The 21,517-nt window shown below is 45.9% G+C and overlaps 1 protein-coding gene across 1 annotated transcript; it reads left to right on the plus strand.

The window, feature by feature from the left end:
* Positions 1–854: 854 nt before the first annotated feature.
* On the plus strand, positions 855–16,124 carry opn4xa (opsin 4xa). Its single transcript, XM_047045232.1, has 10 exons — positions 855–1,072; positions 7,544–7,685; positions 11,634–11,767; positions 12,049–12,252; positions 12,408–12,579; positions 12,786–12,947; positions 13,660–13,767; positions 14,074–14,248; positions 15,350–15,495; positions 16,003–16,124. The coding sequence occupies exons 2-10, from the start codon at positions 7,549–7,551 to the stop codon at positions 16,028–16,030; spliced, it is 1,266 nt and encodes a 421-aa protein (XP_046901188.1). The 5' UTR covers positions 855–1,072; positions 7,544–7,548; the 3' UTR covers positions 16,031–16,124.
* Positions 16,125–21,517: the final 5,393 nt, after the last annotated feature.

The raw sequence follows: 21,517 nt of genomic DNA on the forward strand, positions 1-21,517 counted from the left end.
GTGTGACACGTTCCCACACTGTAGACTGAATATCGGTCTCTCTTCTGTTATCAACCTGAACTTCTCCCTCGAGGTTTCAGTGGGGTGTCACTTATAAAAGGTTTAGGGCTGGATTTACATGAGTATGTCATGTTGTACACATTCGCAAATCCACAGACATTTATTACAACACACACACACAAGTGCACACTTACTGTCTACACACACACAATACACGTGCACATTAATGCATGGCATTCACATGCACGCTCACACACATAAAGCTATGGATACATACTTCTGTCAGTTAATTTCCAGACTTCCTACCATTACAGATTTCAAATTAACAGATTGCAGGGGAGGAGAGGGGTAGAAGAGAGGAGAGGAGGGGTCGGGAGTAAAGGGAGGAGAGGAGTGTAGGTAGAAGGGGAGGGGAGGCAGGGGGGAGGAGCCAGGGGGGAAGAGGCAGGGGGGAGGAGGCAGGGAGCTGGGTCAATGAGCCCCTGCCTTTCTCTGCTCTGTTGTTGCCTGAGAAGAGAGCAGCAGGGAGAGGATAAACACAGAGAGAGAGAAGAGATACAGATAGAGAGATACAGAGAGAGAGAGGGAGAGAGAGGGAGGGGGGATTCATAGAAAGTGAGAGACAGTGAGGAAAAGAGAGAAGGGGGGGGGGTCCACAGAAAGTGAGAGACGGCGAGGGAACAAGGGACAGAGAGACAGCGAGGGAGAGGGAGAGGGAGAGAGAGACAGCGAGGGAGAGGGAGAGAGACAGCGAGTGAGAGGGAGAGAGACAGCGAGGGAGAGAGAGAGAGACAGCGAGGGAGAGGGAGAGAGACAGCGAGGGAGAGAGACAGCGAGGGAGAGTGAGAGAGAGAGCGAGGGACAGAGACAGCGAGGGAGAGTGAGAGAGAGAGCGATCGAGGCTCCTCCAGCACTAATCGTCTCTCTTCCAGAGCATCTTCTTACCAGCCCTGGATTAGTGAAGCTGTGGGTCATCTCCGCCTGGTCCACCAGCACCACAGTTGTGGTCCACTCCACACACACACACACACACACACACACACACGACAGAAGGACTCGGACTCTGAAGCAGGTACAGTGCAGATTTCTTTAACTCAGCTTGACTGAAAGATGTGTCCATTTTTTCCTTGTCATGCTTCTGGTGGATCAGATGAGGCACAACTGCTCTTGCCGTTTTGTGTCCTAAGAAGAACTGTTTAGAGAACCTAGAGCAGGTGACCCTAAACCAAGACCACAGCTCTGGAAGAGGTGCTATGGAGGTTTCCCACCTGCTCCTCTGTTTACAGTTGCACTACTTTGCTTGTGCTGCTGTTTAGCTATCTTGGATTAGTGTGTTTATGCTCATTCATAACGTATTGCCCTATAGGTTTTCAATGAGTGTTTTGTAGCGGTTGGGACAGTTTAGGACAGTTTAGTACGTACACGTGCCAGGTGGAGTATAGGGAAGATGTTTTGATGTTTTCCCTCAGTTTTGCCGTTTATAGTGTATAGTGTGTTTTGAGAGCATCGTGGATGTATGACAAGCTGCAGAGCTCTGATTCTTTGACCTGCTGGCCAATCAAATAGAGTCATGTTCTTTTACTGTAAAATCATGAGAGAGAATCCATTAGACGTTTATATCTGTGTTTGTCTGTTCATGTCCATGCATGTTTTTGATACAGAACATCATACATATCTATTCAGTACATTTAGCATGAGTTTAGAGTTTATGTTTCATAAGAAAAACATGTTATCCTGAGGTTGTCCATCAAACTCAGCACAAAGTGACGAAAGGAAGTCATTGAGGGAGCTGTCAGAAAGCTTTCACAGTTCAAACTTTTGGTTCTGTGTAAACGAACAGATGGATATCCTTCCACTGGCTGACAGGCTGCGGTGAAGTCATTAGTCAGTTGGTCACTGGAATGTTGCAAACAACTCCTAATTTCTCCAAAATGAATTCTCGTAAAATTCAAGCTCATGTGAGTTTAACACTTTTGGCTGGGGTGAGGAAGGAAGGTGAGAGGTGGTGATTGTCTCTGACGCAGTCATGACAGTGAGAGAGGGTGAGAACAAGGGGGAAGGAAAAGAAAGAGGGAGAGAGAATGAGGGAGAGGGAAAGAGATACAGAGAGAAGGAGTTAGGAGTTGGAGGCAGAAGGAGAGAGAGGAGGAGGGAGGGAGAGGGAGAGGGAGAGGGAGAGGGAGGGAGACAGAGGGAGGGAGAGGGAGACAGAGGGAGGGAGAGGGAGGGAGAGGGAGACAGAGGGAGGGAGAGGAAGGGAGAGGGAGACAGAGGGAGGGAGAGGGAGACAGAGGGAGGGAGAGGGAAGGAGGGAGGGAGGGAGAAGAGGATGGAGGGAGGGAGGGAGTAATAAGGATAGGAGAGACGAGAGATGGAGAAAGATAAGAAAAGAGAGAAGGAAGCAGAAACAACAATGAACACAGCAGTGTATCCTTGTTTTGATGTGACATACTGCAATTTAAGACTTAATTGATGTGTCGGAAGATAAATGATATAATCCTCAATTTTAGGGTCACTAAGTATTGGAAATGTTTGGGGCTATCTTGTTGTTATGATCAGTGACCTATGCACTTTTGTAAAACTCTCTCTTGGATGTCGATTTAGATAAAAGCGTCTGCTAAATGTGTAAATGTAATGTAACGGAAAGAAATGATCAAACACAAGAGTTCAGAAGACCTAGTTGTTTGGTTTGGCCTCCCGTCCCGGAACAGTATGGTTGTTCAGAATACATTCCGATTCAAGTGATGCTTTACAATAATGATGAATTGGCTGTGACCAAAGAAACTCATGAATATTAGCATATTCGTCTGATGTATAGCGCTTCTTTTTCTCCGAGGGATTCGTGGCACTTGAACCGCCCATGAGAGAGAGAAGTCAAAAGGAAAATAAAAGAATAGTTTTTGAATAGTTGGAGAGGATGGATAGTTGGAGAGGATTACGACCTCATCAGGAATACGTGACACACACGCAAGGCGAGAGAGAGATGCTTCATAGCATCTTTTCATCTCCGTGTTAGAACAGGGCTGACGTTAAGTTTCCATTATCTACCATGTGACTGCAGTTTAGCCAAAAATTTAGCAAATCTGCATTTTCTGTAAATTCAGCACACTCTTGTGGTGACAGACATAGCCTCAAGGAATGGCTTGTTGCCAATCAGGTATGCAAACACTGATGTATTGTCTGCTTATATGTGTGTTTGTCGTGTTGATGTGTGTTATGTGCCTCAGTGCCATATGTGCGCTTGTACTGCAAGTACTCTTTTCTGTTGCTTATATGTGAACTGGGTGTGTCTACGTTACTGTGTGTTTATTGACTTATTTTAACCTTAGTATGTTATTTGATATTTTGTAATTTTAGGCTGCCTTTAAACATCTGGCTGTGGACAGCAGATGAAAATTAGCCTCTCTGGCTAACTCTGGCGCACTTACAGTTTTGCTGTTGATTAGTGTGCATTGTCCCTGAAATAAATGAGAAATAAATGAGTGCGTAACATTAACTATAGGTAGGTAAATAGGAATGCCTATGTGGTTAATGGGATAAGTTGTTGGGGGTCACAAAGGTGGGGGAGGGGAGGGGGGGAGGATTGAGAGGGGAGAGGGGTGGGGGGGGGAAGGGGTGAGAGGGGGGAGGGGATGTCGTGAAGGTGCAGTTGAATGTTGAGTTACCAAAACAAGATCAACAATAACATCCACTGACCCAGTAGGTTTCACCTGTGTTTAAACTGTGTAGAAAAGCCTAATGAAGTGTCACTATAAACTTCTATATTACAGCAATTCCTAAGTAACCACAATGTTACCTGAGCTTATTGCCAAGCAGTTAAATGGCAGTTGATGGAAGCTTAAACTGATGTGTTGCTAACAACAGTCATTCTAAATGTGAAATCCAGCTTTAGATGCCCAGTTTTTTATGCAGCTCCTTTAGAACATCTAAAGTCCTACACAGCTCCCAATCCACTTCCTGAACTTGAAGTAGGTCACCATGGCGATGAAAACCCAACAGCTTCCTGCGAGGAGAGCATGGCGTGACACTATGGGCTCTCCTGATTCGATCACATTAATCTAAAGAAATAAATCCTCTTACAGCCAGCACCTCAGTGACACAGTGGGCCCCTGACAGGAGAAATCGGGCCCCTACAGCCATTTTCATAATCAAAAACCAGCCCAAGGTTAATCACCCTGTCTAGTTATGGAAAATTGTTTCATGTTTCAGAGGGATTAATAAGTGTGGTTGAATTACTTTTGGACAAGATGTGCCCTTTTCTGTCACTTTGTCGTTAGAACCGAACTGACGTTGTACAATGAAGCGATCCCTGAGTTTCTTCTGCTAATTTAATGAAATGTATTTGAAAAAAATGAATGTCAGCCAGGAGAATGTGGCCTCTGACAAATCAATTCAGTCATAGATTCAGTCATAGATTCAGTCATAGATTCAGTCATAGATTCAGTCATAGATTCAGCCATAGATTCAGTCATAGATTCAGTCATAGATTCAGTCATAGATTCAGCCATAGATTCGTAACTTATTTTTCCATTCCTTATTATGCCCTGGAAACCAGCGGTTGCCTAGAAACATGTTCTCTTCTGCCAGATACATTCTATTCTATATGTAGGATAAGATTTATTGGTTTTCTTTCATTTTTGTGTCATGCACACAAAGTGTTCACCCTCGTAGGTTTGCAAGACACAAAAATTATAGTTGCCGCTCTATAGTTGTCTTTACATATTATTACATTACAAAATTACTTAAAGGGGCAATTGACTGGGTTTTTGGGGTATTTCACACTGTTCCTTAAGGTCTCCGAATAGGGTATGTAACATTGGTTGGGTTGAAAATGGCCCGGGTGCTGTTCTATGCCCTCTGACAGATCCTCTGAAATGTTCCCGGGAAAAAACACTAGCTTTTCTCCTTTTATGGTATGCTCATTAATATTTAGATAAGCTGCGCGCTGATTGGTTGGTTATCAACGAGTGAAGCTGGGAGCAAAAACGCAACACGGCCAACAGCAGCACTAGCTGAAACACCGAAGTTGGAGACTTTAAATAAAAACGTGCAAATAAATCTATTGTGTCTACACAACACTGTTTTCAACAGATTGACTATATATCATTTGAAATGATAACATTACTTGTTTCCACTTCTGTTGTTGAAGCAAACTGGATTGACTTAGGTGGGTAGAACGTTAGACTACAGCTTAGCAACCAAACCATATCGTGATTCTACTCGGCTTCAGTTAGCTAGCTAGGCTAGCTCTAGATATCTTGTTGTAAAATAACATGACAAAGATCTGGACAAACATGCATCGTGAATTGTAGATTTTCATTACACAGGTTATTTATTTGAATGAAACACAGTCAGGAACATGAATCAACGTTAGCCCCATTGCCAATAAACTAGGCTAAATTATCACACATTCTACCTATGCTCTTGCGTTAACTAGCAAGCTAAACTTGTTTACATCATGCCTACAGTCTAGGTGTTACTAGTAACAGTTACTAGCAATGCTAACGTATCCTGTATCTAGAACCTGCCTTTCTCCAGTTCAAATAGATTATCTAGACAGGCGTTAGCAATAAGCCAGACTGCAGTTCGTTTTCTGGCTATTTTTCGGAAGCTTCCCTTCTAATGCCGACTACAGCTAGTCTAGCTAGAGTCATTTGATGTGTGTAGAAACGTATTTAGCATTCTACCTGGTATGCTATATACAGGAAACGTTAGCATTGCTAATAACTGTTAGCACAACATCATACTGTCCTTATAGCTTGCGGTTGCAATGAGCATACGGTTGGAACAGCACCTCTTTCCAGGTTCAGCTTCCTAGCATATCCTGCTTGAAATTGTCCAAGGTTGTCAAAACTGTCTTGGGTGAAATGTTCAGAGCAAATGAATGTTTGAGTGTCGAACTTCGCCGGGATCTTCTCATAGACAACAGCAGCCATGCCTGTTGAATGTTTGGCTCCTTGGGAAGACTGTGAGTGTTAGCCTTCCCTGTACAGCCTGGAACACAGCATTTACGATCGTGGTCCATTTTCAATATCCTTGTTATAATTCAAAACGTTCTTTGTAATTCCTTATAAGTAGCCTACACAGAGCAGCGCGCAGCTAAACTAGTATCGGAGATAGACGCTACCTCGGGCTGGTCTGGATGTAAATTCTGGGGCGTGACAAAGATACAGACCAGAGCCAATAAGAGGGCGATCACCGGTCCTACGTAGGACCGGTGGCTTTGTTGAAAAGCTAGCGTTTTACAGCAAAAAAAATTATTTTTGAGATTTGAATAGGAAAGAGGTGTCAATGGACTTTGATATTCACGGTATGTTCAGTTAACCCTCCGAACTGTCGTTTTTCAACAATGACAAGGTAAAATCGGTTTTGCAGTCAATTGCCCCTTTAATAGCTCGGTCTTCAACAAAATATTCTGCCTTTTCTCCTCTTACCTCACGTACTTTTCAGTATCCTAAAGAGAAAACAAAAGTACATCCCTTATGACCGCACAAGAAAAAATGTACCTCTTTCTCAATTTCTACCAAGTTCACTTATCATAGAAAGCCTTTCATTCTCTGGAGAGGCTGAAACTGAAGAAAATGTCCGGACTAAGCGTACTACATGAAAAAGTCTAATAGCTCTTGTTATACAGAGGCTTATATCTTCACAGAAACCGCAAACACCAGCCGAGAAGAGCGAAGTGTAACATCATATTCCATACTGTCACCCAGGCAACAGAGGTGTGAAATAACCATGAACCCAGGTTAACTATATTTTCTATTGATAAATTATGAAAAACTGAGAAAGACAAATAATATTTAGTTATGAGATAAACATGAGCTAAAGGTTTAAAAGTGTTGAGAACAGAAGGATAAAATCTTGGATGAATCAAAATGAACATAAATACAACATTAATTAACCAAACAACACCAGATAAGAGTTCACCAACACAACAAACTCTGTTACAATTAAAATATCTATTTGAGGTCACAGATTCCTTTCCTCATTCAGTACAACCAGCTCTCCTTCCTTCCGGCTTGGGGAAATGTTGGGCCCCATGAAAATATCGCCCTCCTTTCATGCACATTTTGGTTGTCAGTTTTTCGTTCAACAAATGTTCAGCTTTTCTAGCAAGATAGAGAGACAGACAAAGAGAGAGAGAGAGGGAGAGAGATAAGCTGAAACTCTGTATTTTCTAAAACAGTCCATACATCCATTCAGACTTGATGTAAAGGTTGGCCATAATGCTTAGAAACCTGACAGATGACAGTTTGTGTTTAGAGGGGTGGAGGACGTGAGTGAGATGTTGGAGTGGAAAGCTGAATGTCAGAAGGCCTTGGGTTGCTAATTCCTGAATTCGGATTGGGTGCTTCCCTTTCTGTGCAGTCTTATATAATTCTATAGCTCACAGGATGGTTTTCTATGTCTAAACCAAGTGGTTTCTGTATGTTGTCCTATATAATTCTATAGCTGAGAGGGCTTGTATCACTCTATAGTTGGCAGGCTGGTATAATTATGTAGTTGACAGGCTGGTTTCTGTGTGTTGTTGCCATGACCACAGCTGACATGGACACCATGGATCGAGGATTCTTCCGGAAGGTGGACGTTCCGGACCAGGCCCACTACATCGTTGCCTTTTTCGTTCTGGTGATCGGAGCGCTGGGCGTCGGTGGCAACGTCCTGGTCATGTACGCCTTCTTCTGGTAGGTCGGAGGGAGGGAGTGGGGGGATTGGGGGAGCGAGAGAGAGGGGGGATTGGGGGAGGGAGAGAGAGGGGGGATGGGAGGGCCAGGGATGGAGGAAAGGAAGGGGGTGGGTGTGGGGGAAGGGAGGGAAGAGAGGAGGGATGAGGGAGGGGGTGGGTGTGAGTAGGGAGGAGGAGCAGAGGGAAGAGAGAAAAGGGATGAGGGAGGGAGGTAGGGAGGGGGGGAGGTAGGGAGGGAGGTAGGGAGGGTGGGGGGGGAGGTAGGGAGGGGGGGGAGGGGAGGAACACCCATGGGGTCTAACAGTACAAGTTTCCCCCGAGGCCTTCGCAAGTCCTCCTCCATAAACCGCGGCTCTCCTCCTCCGTCAGCACCAGCCGGCCGAGGGAACAGGAACCTCGCCCGCTCGCCGGGGGACCACGCTCTGCTTCCTCGCGTCCGATTGGGCCACGTAAAGACTGCTGGTGTGCCGTTGACGTTTATCCGCCATGACACGGCGCTGCTCCTGACACTCAAGTCTTATTTTCGTAGCCGCTGCGAGCGACACAGCTAGCTGCTAACGCTGGCTGACAGGACAGAAGGCTCGCTGCTCGGTCAGGGAGATGGGACGTGCTTGACCAAGCAGTGCTGTGGCACTTTTCACAGCCCCACTGTTCTGCATGGGAATGTAACTGAATGTTGACAGGGCTCCCCTCCCCTCCCCCCATCTCCCCTCCCCCCACCCCCCTCCCCTCCTCTCCTCTCCTCTCCTCTCCTCTCCTCTCCTCTCCTCTCCTCTCCTCTCTCCTCTCCTCTCCCCTCCCCTCCCCTCCCCTCCCCTCCCATCCCCTCCCCCCATCTCCCCTCCCCTCCTCTGTGAGCAGAAGGTGACACGGTTCTAGGGAGGAGTTGAAGGGGGAGGAGGGGGGGCTGGGGAGGGGTGGTGGGGGGCTCCGGATGGGGGCGGGGGGGGGGGGGGGGGGGGCAGGCGGTGGTGTTAGTTCTTGAGTGCCACTCAAGGTTATGGGGCTCATCTCTGTCTGGGTTTTTTTTTCACATCTGTACTGAACCCGTGTGTGTGTCTTGGATGGCCAGTGATCTGATTCAACCCACATGCAGCACTTTAGAGCTGAGCCATGAGGCGTCGCTCAGGGACGTGTTCGGCCTGCCATGTCCTGAGAGGAGGGTGTGCCTGTGTGTCCATGCCCGGGGACTCAGCAGGGGGGGTGGGAGGGATGGGGGGGGGATGAGTGGAAGGTTGCCAGGTTTGCCAGAGTCAGTCCAGCAATGGGAAGAGATTCCTCTGGGTCCATGACATGCTTTGTACATTAGGAGGAATTTGGAGTGATGTTGCTGCTACATGACTCTTGTTGCTCTCCTCGCCTCAACTCCTTCTCCTTTCCTCTCCACGTTCTCCTCTATTAGCCTATCTTCCCTTCTCCTCTCTTCCCTCTCCTCTAATCTCCTTCTTCTCCTCTCCTCCATTCCCCTCCTTCTCCTCTCCTCCCTGTCCTCTAATCTCCTTCCTCTCCTCCCTCCTGTTCTCTTCTCCCTCCACCTGCCCTCTACTCATCCCTCCCCAGAACACAGAGGCAACAGGAACATCTGAATGTTTTAGCTCAGAGTAGGGAACAACACACAGAACAGCGTGAGCTGCTGTATCGTTTTTTCTTGACTGAACAGTTCATGTAATGTATGAGCTCGGCCCGTCAGAAATATTGATCATAACGGCGGCGCAGCTATGCCGCGCGCCATATAGCACGCAGTGATTCATAATATATCTTCAGGGATGTATGATTTTTAAATGTTTTCTTGTTCTTTTTTTCCAACGAATTGTCTATTTTACCGCGAAGCAATATAAAACATTAATTTTCCTCCGAGGAAGCTGTACCATGTAGCACTGTCTATCTAAGCTAATTACATCATTGTATTACTGTTTATGTCACTGGCAACACAGGTGTTACGTAATGGTATAAAGTCATTGAGTCTTTGAAATTAATTGGAACGTGCACTAAATGTACCCTGAGAGAGTACCAAGTGGAATGGGCCTGCACTGTGCCTGTGCGCGTGAGTGTGTACAGTATGTGTGAGCGTGTGCCTATATAGCGCGTGTGTGAGTGCCTGCTTTCACAGTCTCTGTGCGAGTGTGTGCGTTCACAGTCTGTGTGTGCGAGTGTGTGCGTTTACTGTATGCTCGTGTGCACCTGCGTGTGAAACACATTCTATGTGTGTTTGGGATTTGTCCGTTTTGCGGAGTTAAAAATGTTTGGGGTTTTAGATCAAAGTGTCTGGCGAACGTCAGCGAGCGTGCAATGCTCACTGACACAGTGCGGAAACCTTACACATGAGCAACATCAAAGGACGCTGTGGACCGCTAGAGTGTAACATTCCGCGCTGTACTATCAAGTTCAGAATTACAAGGCCTGCATTTAAACCTGTCATTATTTAAGAAGCCTTGAGGGAAATGCTTTATCCCGAGAAGGAGTTAACCAGTGGCAAGGCCTTGATTTATCAGCGAAGGATTTAGTCAGCTGAGCTGCAGGCGTGTACTGGTCGTGATGGAAGGATTTCAGCGCGCGACTTGAGGCGCTGAGAGATACAACCATGACAGCGTTGTACGGTGTGAGTTCACTTTCTCTCGTACGAGTTTCAATCCTGGTTTCCGAGAAACGTTCCTAGTCGGGCTTCTCTAGGAACGTCATCGAGGTTTGTTTCGTGACTCATGTGGATGCCCCTGCGGGCCAAATGGGAACATATGGCACCACGATCTGCAAACCGCCCATCGACTGTCTCACGCTGGGCCCGAATACATTATCAACATTGATTGGTTGAGAATCTCATGTGACCTTCATGCAGGATGTCGGGTCAGCGAGCAGTGGAGGGACATGTGAGACCGAGTGAGAACGGGACTGTACAAACTGTCTACCACCCCTTCTCAACACAGACACACGCACACACACACACACACAAACTCACTCACTCACTCCCCCCCACCTCCTCTCCTTCCCATAGTGATGTGCAGTGAAGACCTTGGAATGATGCTTGGAATAACCATTGCATCGTTAAACAGGACATAATGTATTCTTTTGATTATTTTCGTTAATTTGTTATAATTGCAACATCTCACTACTTGTGAGACACAACAGTTGGTTTCATATGTGACATGTGTCCCTAATGATGGATCTATAAGGGCGCTGCTCTGCTCACAGCTTCTGACAACCATGTCAACAACACTCTGGAATTACAATTACAAGGGCAGAGAACCAGGCCATGCAGTAACATGACCACAGAACCAGGCCATGCAGTAACATGACCACAGAACCAGGCCATGCAGTAACATGACCACAGAACCAGGCCATGCAGTAACATGACCACAGAACCAGGCCATGCAGTCTCTGTGTCTACACTGCACTAGAAGAAGAGACCCTCGAAACCTTCCACAACATTATGTGGAATAGACTTTCCTGCCGCTTGCAGTTGTATCTCAACATATATACAAGCATTGATAAACCTCATAAATGGGTTTCGGGCAAGTGTAAAGAGTTCCTGGAATACAGAAGCATTTCTAGACGGGTTGATGGATTTGTGGGAGATGGGGGGAGGTAGCTTCGGGAGGATCACTTATGGTGAATTGTGCTTTCTGCAGGATTAATGGGTGGTCAGTAATCAAAATAATAGTGGTGTCAGCAGTATTGCTAGCACTCTACTGACAGCTGACAAATGCTGGAGCATCGTTACAGAACCAAGGATTCCTGCCTGAGTCTAGGTCAGATCCAATCAAAATGTCAGTTTTATAGCGTTTTTTAACAAGCAATGTCGCAGGGGGCGTCACAATCACAGCTGCCCACAGATCGGCACAAATAACCCCACCAACCTATTTCCTTAGATAAGTCTTTCAATTAAATCCAACAGAGTAAAAAAAAAAAAAAAAAAACGTTCAGAAACCTGAGCCCTTGTTTTCTGTTTCAGTGACAAGAAGCTCCGGACACCGCCCAACTACTTCATCATGAATCTGGCTGTGAGTGACTTCCTCATGGCCATCACACAGTCCCCCATCTTCTTTGTCAACTGTCTGTACAAGGAATGGGCGTTCGGGGAGACAGGTAGCTCTGACCTTCATGCCAATTTTTTTCTTCAGACATGTTCACTAAATCATTTTTAGTGTCCTACAGTGAAACTAAAAATGGAATCCTGGTCAGAAAGGATCATTCTAAACGAAATCCTTTAAGATTTTATATTATTACATATAAATAATATAAATGTTTATTAGAATGTTTTTCCTATTCTGATATTGATTATTTTTCCTCAGATGATATTATCTTCTTCACCCCCCTGATAAAAAATGGCTGCTTTCTGGATTAACAGTGAATGTATTTCTCTTCAGGCTGTAAAATGTATGCCTTCTGTGGGGCCTTGTTTGGGATAACATCCATGATCAACCTGCTGGCTATCTCCATCGACCGCTACATCGTCATCACCAAGCCCTTGCAGGCCATTCGCTGGACGTCGAAGCGGCGAACCTGCCTCATCATCCTGCTGGTGTGGCTCTACTCTCTGTTCTGGAGCCTGGCTCCTCTGCTGGGCTGGAGTGAGTTCATCCTTCTTCTCCCTCGGTTCTGCCCTCCATCCCTCCATCCGTCACTTCCTTTACACACGCATTTGTGTAAATGCACACACACACACACACAAACACACACAAACACATTCTTACGTTCCTCCTCCTCCTGCCGGACTGCTCTCCAGGTTCCTACATCCCTGAGGGCCTGATGACATCATGCACGTGGGACTATGTGACCTCCACGCCAGCCAATAAGAGCTACACGCTCATGCTTTGCTGTTTCGTCTTCTTCCTGCCCCTGGGAGTCATCCTGTACTGCTACCTCTGCATGTTCCTGGCTATCCGCAGCGCCAGCAGGTGAGCACACACACACACATACACACACACCCACCCACATACACACACACATACAGATACCCACAAACATACAAACCCACCCACACGTGCACCCACACACACACATGCAAACACACATGCACCCACACACACACACACACACACATGCACACGACCAGTTGTTCTCACCCCTCGGCTACGCCTGTTCCCCCCCCCCCCCCCTCCAGGGATATGGAGAAGCTGGGCTCTCATGTGAGGAAGTCCACCCTGATCCAGCAGCAGTCCATCAAGACGGAGTGGAAACTGGCCAAGATAGCGTCCGTGGTCATCATCGTCTACGTCCTGTCCTGGTCCCCATACGCCTGCGTCACTCTTATCGCCTGGGCGGGGTAGGGAAGGCCTCGCCTCGCGCTGGTCCACGTTCCCCCTCCCCGAGGGCTCTCTGACGTTTCACCCATGCTGCAGCCGTCAAACACAACGACACTCCGCAAAATCTAATAGAGGGCTGTATCTCGATGATTTACCAATGTCCGAGACGTTTCAGGTTCGCTATCCCACGCTTTCTGTATTTTTGGATAAAAGTGCCTCCTAAATGAATACATGATAGGCTATATGCTAGGCTACAGGTATCTGTTTAAGTGCTAGGACATTACACAAAGCTAAAGGGGAGGGCATGGGGGTGCGAGTTGACCTGGTCTCGCTCGGAGAGAGAGGATAGGAAGCGACGGGCGGAGAAGAGCTGGAACGTCAAGCATGTGATTCCTCCTGCTCAGTGTGCAACACCTAGGGTTCACTGGCGAGTGCTGCACGACACAGCCCGCATAGACCGACCAGGGGAACAGACCCTGCTGACTGAGGCACAAACACATGACTGACCATCGACTCTCCACAAGCACACACACACACACACTCGCACTCACACCCACGCTTTGATACGCACACATGCACACTTACACACACTCCATGCACGCACTTGCACACATCGATTAGACGCGTAGTCACACACATTTGGACACGCACGCATGCATGCTTACACACACTTAAGCAGGCGCTCTCTCACACACATCGACTAGCACTGTGTGGAATGTTTGTGTGTTCCAGATATGCCAGTATCCTCAGTCCCTATTCCAAGGCTGTGCCGGCTGTCATAGCCAAAGCGTCAGCCATCTACAACCCCTTCATTTACGCCATCATCCACACTAACTACAGGTGAGTCGTTCAAGCCATAAACACGCAAACAGGCTTACTCACACACACACCTATCTGTCTTATGCTATCCCCTGTCTGCCTGTCTGCCTGCCTGCCTGCCTGTCTGCCTGTCTGCCTGTCTGTCTCACTGTCTGCCTGTCTGTCTCACTGTCTGCCTGTCTGCCTGTCTGCCTGTCTGTCTGCCTGCCTGCCTGCCTGCCTGCCTGCCTGCCTGCCTGTCTGCCTGTCTGTCTGTCTGTCTGTCTGTCTGTCTGTCTGCCTGTCTACCTGTCTATGTATTCATAAATCCCTCCATTCCTCCATCAGAGATACCCTGTCAGAGAGAGTTCCCTGTCTGCACTGCTTGGCCCGGCCCCCCAGGAAAGACTGCATCTCCGTGTCCAACAGCGAGTCCTCCTTCAGGGACTCCATGCTCAGCAGACAGTCCTCCAGCTCCAAGACCAAGTTCCACCGCGTCTCTTCCATGTCCACAGGGGACACGGTGAGTCGAGGGGGCCGGGGGGGGTGAGCGAGAGGGGGGTGGGGGGAGCAATGAAAGGAGAGGGGCTAGGGAGGCGAGGAGGATGTTGACATCCTTGAGTGACAGCCCTCCCAACTGTCTACTGGGGACTGCGCTCGGGGGTTGTAAGAGGGTTGTGGGGAAGAGGAGGCTGTCTCTCTGTGTCTCTCTTTCTCTCTCTCTATCTCGGTTGCTCTCTCCATGCGCACATTTTGATGCGTGTGATTTTGATGCAAATATTTAATCGTATGATCTACTTTGGTTGATTATGGTCGTACCTTTGTTTGTCGCACCCTGAGACAGGATGTAACACTAGCTGGCTCCCCTGTTATTGTTGACCCAGCCTCTTCTTAAGAAACCTTCCAGGAACTTCTAATAGAGGATTCCATGAAACGTTCTTCTGGGAAACGATTGTTTTGGTCTCATGACAGCTTTTTCTCACAACTGTGAGAAGAGCTGAATGAGACTGCCCCCCCCCCTCTGTGCGAGACCTACCACACAATGCTGCTAAGACCGTCTTCTCTAAAGCCGTGGAAGACTGAGGCATTCACAACCTAAGAGGCAATGCGTGTGTGTTTATGTGCCTGTATGTGCGTTTGTGGACGCACATACATGTGTGAATGTGTGTGTATGTGTGTGTGGACAGAGCAAAGATGATGACAAAGACCTTATGCTGGCTTTGACAAACATGTCCAAACACACCCCAGGGCTCTTAACTAACTCCATGACCCCAGAAGGCCAGCATGCCTACACACACTGTCTACACACACGTGTGTCACACACACATCTCACACACACAATCTTACACATTCATTTTACAAACGCTCTGTTTGTACCCTTATGTTTATGCTAAAAAGAGGTCTTCATATAGGATTAGGATTAATGTCTTATAAATTTGGATTATTGATACTATGTTTAGATAAGACGCTAGGAAACTGTCAAGAGAAGTACCTGTACCGGTCCCAAACGACAATAAACGGGTGACGTCCACACTCTGAGGTAGTTCCTCACACCAGGCGATCTATCTAGGTCTGACCTTTAACCCCTGCCGCTGTGTGTGTGTGTGTGCGGTGCCTGCAACAGGTGTGGAGCGACGTGGAGCTGGACCCCATGCACAAGCAGGGCCAGGTGCTGAGGACCAGCCACTCCTCAGGGGGTCTGAGGGAGAAGGACAAGCGACAGGCCATCCTGCAGACCAGGACCAGGCCCGGACACTACCGGGAGGTACGGTATGTGTTCCTTGACTGGCTCCATCTTATTCATAATAAGAATGATTACAATACTACTACTACTACTAACAATAATAATAATAATAATAGTAATGGTGTGTTCATTTAGCAAAAGCTTTGATCCAAAGCAACTTGCAGAGGTGGGATTTGAACTTGTAACCTTATGATCTGTATTAAAGTTGGAAAAACGTTTTGTACAACTATTTGTATGTACAACATTATAGTACCACCAGTAAAACAGCTCCACATACCCCAGTAAGATTATACACAACAGAGAACAGTGGAGAAGGGTGCTTCAAATTCACTCTCCCTCAAGGCTCCTTTATTTAGAAACAAACAGACAAACGAATAGGGAGGTAGACAAAACTGAGGGAGATAAAAAAAGAAATTCCTCTCCTGTGAACACTCAAACAGTCAGTCTGGGAAATCCAAAAAGAGGGTGAGGAAGACCAAAAAAGAGCATGTCCCATTCGGTTAGGTTGATCTCACACTGTGTGTCCCCTCCAGGCTCCCATCCCAGAGAGAGGGTTGCTGAGCAGCTGCGACCCTGACCTGGCGTCGGACTCAGTCAACATGGCCACCCTGCCTCTCCTTGTGACCGGGGACGTGACCGCCCTGAGGTGGCAGGAGGAGGGGAAGGAGGTGGTGAAGGAGGAGGAGGAGAGGGAGGAGGTGAAGGAGGAGGTGAAGGAAGAGGAGGAGGGGACTCAGGGAGGGGTCGGCCAGGGGGAAGAGGAGGAAGAGGATAAGATGGAGGAGGAGCAGGACCACTTAAAGCCCCGCTCCCCCGGCCGAGGCCTGGACATGGCCAGGGACTGTGAGCTCCGTGGGTCGGGCGGCTCCATGCCAGACTGCAGCCTGACGGAGGGGGGGTTTATTGGGGACAAACACATCACACATGCCCACCAGGGGGAGCTGCTGCTGGGACTGAAGACTCTCAACTGCTCCACGGAGATACTGGAGTCCATGGAGAAATTCCTCTCCTGAAATAAGCCGGAGGCTTGGCGGTGTGTTTGTGTGTGTGTGAGAGACAGACAGAGAGAGAGTGTGCATGTGTGAGGTGCACTATATTGCAGACCGGGGTCAATATACATCCATGTCTTGAACGTATTTGTTCATGCGCAAGGGTGGATTTCACCTGCCTCATATTCCACATCTGATCCGATGGTTTTTTATTGAAATGGTATCATTAGACAGAGTAGAATAAATCAAGTATTCGACAGTGATAATTGACCCAGGTCTAGTTAGTAGAAGATTTGAGCAATATAGCATAGTTTATAACACTGTTCTAAAGATGTTTTCATATTTTACCGTTCACTGTGATCAATTGTTTTCTTACTATTATGTGTGTGGCCAAATGCAATACACATCCAGATCAAACTAAACAACTCGTCGTGTTTATTGAAGTAGGACTCTGTACCAGCACACATTCTCTGAAATTACTGGCTCCTGCTCTTGGCCACCCAGTAATGTCAGCTAACGTCATAGAAATTGTACTCCTGTACTATTTGGAACCCAGTCGGTTCCAACCGATAAAGCGACATGCCGGAAATCAAGACGATATATCCACTGCTACTGTCAGCACATAAACGGGTCCAAATTTGACTTTTTTTTTTACGGTCCGGAGACAATCAGAGCGTACTTTGATGTTTGAATATTGTGAGTGACCGAACTAAATTGTGAGTGATAGAGCCTATTATTTTGTTCAAAACTTGTTTTCCACATTGTCTTAGCTTAGGCCTGTCTGGTTTAGTCATGTCATGGTGGATTTACTGATCTTGTTTTATTATGAGACAGACTGTGTGACACACATATGATGTGTTCAGGGCACCCTAAACTTGTATTTTCTGTGAGAATCCTATTAAATGAATTTGTACTTCATGTATTCTGGGCGAAATGGGGTGGGGAGGGATTATAAAAGACATCATTAACTAAGTCCGGTTCAAAAATAACTACTTAAGAAGGTTGGGATATCAGCTGATAAAGCAGACATGTTGTGTTTCTGGCTTCCGAAGTAGGCTGCATGTGCGGCGTCGCTTGCAGTTGATCCGGAGTAATGTAATGAGGTCAGACGTGTATGATCTTCACTTCTATAACCGAGTTCAAATCCAGATCAATGCTTCCATAGCTCCACTGCTTGTCTCCAAGCATTATCACGCCGGTCTTCACATCAGTTTTAGGACAAGTAGGAAAACACATTACGCCCAGCTGCGTCACACAACATCTGAGGCCCCATATAACATGTTGCACCCATTGCGTGGTGTGTATTTCTATAAATTAACGGGTTCGTTTAAATCGAGATTTGAAGTAGGTTTGTCGCTGTTCTCAGAGTAAATGATGCTACATTTAACAAAGACTACCTAACGTATTAGTGTCTTCTAATGGTTTTATCTAAAGCGACCTACAGACTGTAACTGGTGCATTCAGAAACTATCAGACGAGGATCCGAACTTATATTTTGGTGGTCAGTCAGGGATGATCTGTAGGGTAGCCTAATGGTCACATCACAAAGTAAGACTATGCCTATGTATTAGTTCACAGTTCGTTTCACATGCCATTTGTTCTACAACAGTTCCATCTTGCGATGTTGTCCAATGATCAACAAACTACAACCTGGTTTTATAAGCGCGGTCCATTCAAGCGCACAGTGACGCAAAGCGCACCTTCCTCGAGTCCTGTTCGATAAACGTGAATCCCAGCAGAGCACTATTGAGTAAATGTCAGAGAGAGGGAGCGTTCACACACACATCCTGCACTTGATTGAAAACACTCAACTCAAGACAATAAGCATCTTAATCACAATTCGTCTCGCGGGTCATAAATTCGCTTCAGAGGAAACCGTGTTAGATTATAGGGTGATCTTTTTGGGTGCATTTTCTTCCGACCAGATAGTGTACCTCGGGTGTGGTGAGTGCCCCCACCCGTCTCTCTTTCACCCCCCTTCCTCTCTCTTCAGATTCTCCAGCCGTGGAATCGCATGGTGATCCTCAATATTGCCTTTCATGTCCGTATTGAAACACCTCCGAGATTACCAGCTGATGACCTGTATTTCAACCCCGACGAAATTCTCCCGGACGCGACCTCTGGCCGCAAGGCATCTCTTCTTGTCTCAGCGCACATCGCCTCGAAACGAAACTGTACTTAGCCGCTCTATTACCCTCTTTGAAGGTCCTCCTGAAATATGAGATTAGCTTGAACGCAAACACTCGTCTTTAGTGCTCGATCTCCTCTCAACTAGCCTTTGACATAGTTTGTGCTCGTGTGTGTTGTCACTCTTGAACTGAATAATAATTGTTTATAGGAAAAGGACGCTCAGTAAAAAGTTAAAAACCACTAACCACTACATAAATTGGCTTACTGTTAGTAGGCCGCGCGGTGTGATGTTGTCTGTTGGGGTCCTATGAGGGGGCCTAAAACTAAAAACTCACATCCATATGTGTGAAATGCTAGCATCGACACATGAAACGCATTCACATGTGAAATGTTTACTCGCATTCATACTACTGAACATTCACACACTCAAATAAAACGCTGAAGTTTCATAAAGATGATTAAGAAGCTTTAAGAATGTAGGCCTAGTGTAAACAAATTAAGGGGGCTGAAGAACATTTTAGGGGGACCTAACGACGCCCCTCATATTTCACATGTGGATGTGAGTTTTCAGTAGCATGGATGTGTGTGAACGTTTCATATGTGAATGTGTTCATGTTCATTCATTTATTCAGATAAGGCAACAACTCCACTGAATATTCATAAATAGCTTTGATAAAAAAAACATTTTTGAGTAAGCCTACTCCAAGTGGAGTCTTGAAGTCACTGAGCTGTTGAATGCGCAGAAATCTGGGCCTTGTTAAGTGCCTAACTTTGTCCACAAGAGGGTGTATCATGACTGCATTCGACATCAACAGGTTCCCCGATTGTGACCGAACATATATTTTCAGTGGATAATAAAATAGCCTATGCTACTAACAAAATCACAGACACTAAAACGGGACAAATAGACAAGACCACGACTGATTTGTCAGGTTCTCCTAAGAACTACATCTAATTATATTTTAATACGCCTATATGTTGTAGAAGTTTTAGGATCAAATGAGACAATGCTGGATTATTGCTGCTGGATCAAAGTTCATATCCTTATGCGGTGCTCCTGTTTTAAACTTTGTTTGCGCTGCTATTTTAACTTGCCTGCATTCTCTAATATCGCTATTTCTATTGTGGTCTTACAATACCATCCTAGGTATGCAATCCTGCTGGGATATTTAACGGAAAAAATTACATCATCACTCACCGACGCAAGACAAGCTGATGCGCTGTCACTGATTGACATAGCAGATAGTTAGGCCAACTCTTCAAAATTCCCTTCATAGGGTCTGATGAATAGTTCAGTTTGAATCCACCAATTAATTACCATCTTCTTTATAATGGAGGAAACTATCTTCCTATAAAAAACGAAGATCTTGTAACACCTTCATCTTTACCCAAACAGTAGTGGGTGACATAGCCTATAGCCTAAATACGAAATAATTTACCGTTTGGGTAAAACGGTGTGGCTTGATTAAACTTTGATTAAAGGGCATCTTAAAGTTACGAAAATAACAATCACTCCTCTTAAAATACTTTTTTACATGCTATCATGTTTAGGCTTAGGCATTGTTTCTACAAGTTCATGTTGAGTTAGGTTATTAAAACCGTTTGCATTGCCGTCTGGTGTAAATTACAAAAAACTTAGTTTCATGAAGAGATTTATTAGATTAAACTAGCTCAACAGCCTAGACTTTGGTAAACTAACTTGCACACACTATATTTAAGTTATTATTCAATTACTGGAAAACGTTCAACTGTCACTTCCTCCGGTATTTCACAGGATCAAGTGCCAAGACCGAAACAGCGACTCAACTCCTACCGACCAGACAAGGCAGGGCAATACGGAAGTCTTTCCGTTCAGTTCAGTTCAATCCGAAACTTGCGGTACGACGGTCACACGCGCTTCTGTCTTAACTCGGAAGAAAATCATTTATTCAGCAAGGTGGGTAGACTGGTCTCTATACGCTTGGAATATACATTTAGTTGTAAATGTAGGTATGAAATATGACAAATCAAACTGTAGAAAGTTACTTCCTATAGCTTATATGAACTTGGGTCATCTGTAAAGGAATAGCGGCGTGTGGAAGCAAGTGCGAGCGAATATTCATACCCTCACCTATTGAACGTTTCACATGGTGATACCCTGACACATTTGTTGTAAATGCGTGTCAATCACACCGCCTGTATGTTTTAGAAGTAATACAGTTTTTTATGATAATTCAATAGAAATGTGGTTGCACATTGTAAACTTTCTGAAACATTGTTTATATACAATAGTGAAAAAGTAACGGTAGTAAATGAGAACTATCTCAATTGGTGTCAATTATTAAGGTCAGTCTTTTTGCTTCAGTTTGCTTTGGTATTCTAGCCATTAATGATTGAATGGAGAGTAGCTGTTAGGGTTGCTTTTTCAACCAGGAAGAGGAGAATGGTGTGGGAACGTTGTTAAAAGCGCTGTCTAATCCTGCCCATGATGGCATTAGGATTAAATGTACGACAAGCAGGATCTTGATCGACTTGTTCAATAGAACACTTTGATTTACATCACCGCAGGTCTTGGCTTGATCCCCGGCATGTGTACCAAGATTTTGATAGGCCTACTGCACACACCATAGTTACAAGGATACCGAGAGTTGGATGAACATCATCGGTAGTTTGATTGGTTTTGGCGACGCTAATCTCACCTCATTCTGCAGTGGAATGCAGAGCTCAAGGAGCCTTATCCTTTAAAAGGCAGGCATTTGTTTTTTGACAGTAATTATGTGCTTGCGTTGTAAGAGACTGCTTGTTTCTGTGTGCGGATAATGGGTGTTGCCTCGACACTGGGAAAGAAGCATCTGCCGAAGCTTTGAATATAAACTCAAGGCTTTTTGAAGTTTAAATAGATTCACTTAGTTTAGATTGTGCCCAGCCCAGGATATCCCCTGTGTCCGCT

Source organism: Hypomesus transpacificus, chromosome 22, assembly GCF_021917145.1.
Source record: "Hypomesus transpacificus isolate Combined female chromosome 22, fHypTra1, whole genome shotgun sequence".
In the NCBI taxonomy this organism is placed as follows: domain Eukaryota; kingdom Metazoa; phylum Chordata; class Actinopteri; order Osmeriformes; family Osmeridae; genus Hypomesus; species Hypomesus transpacificus.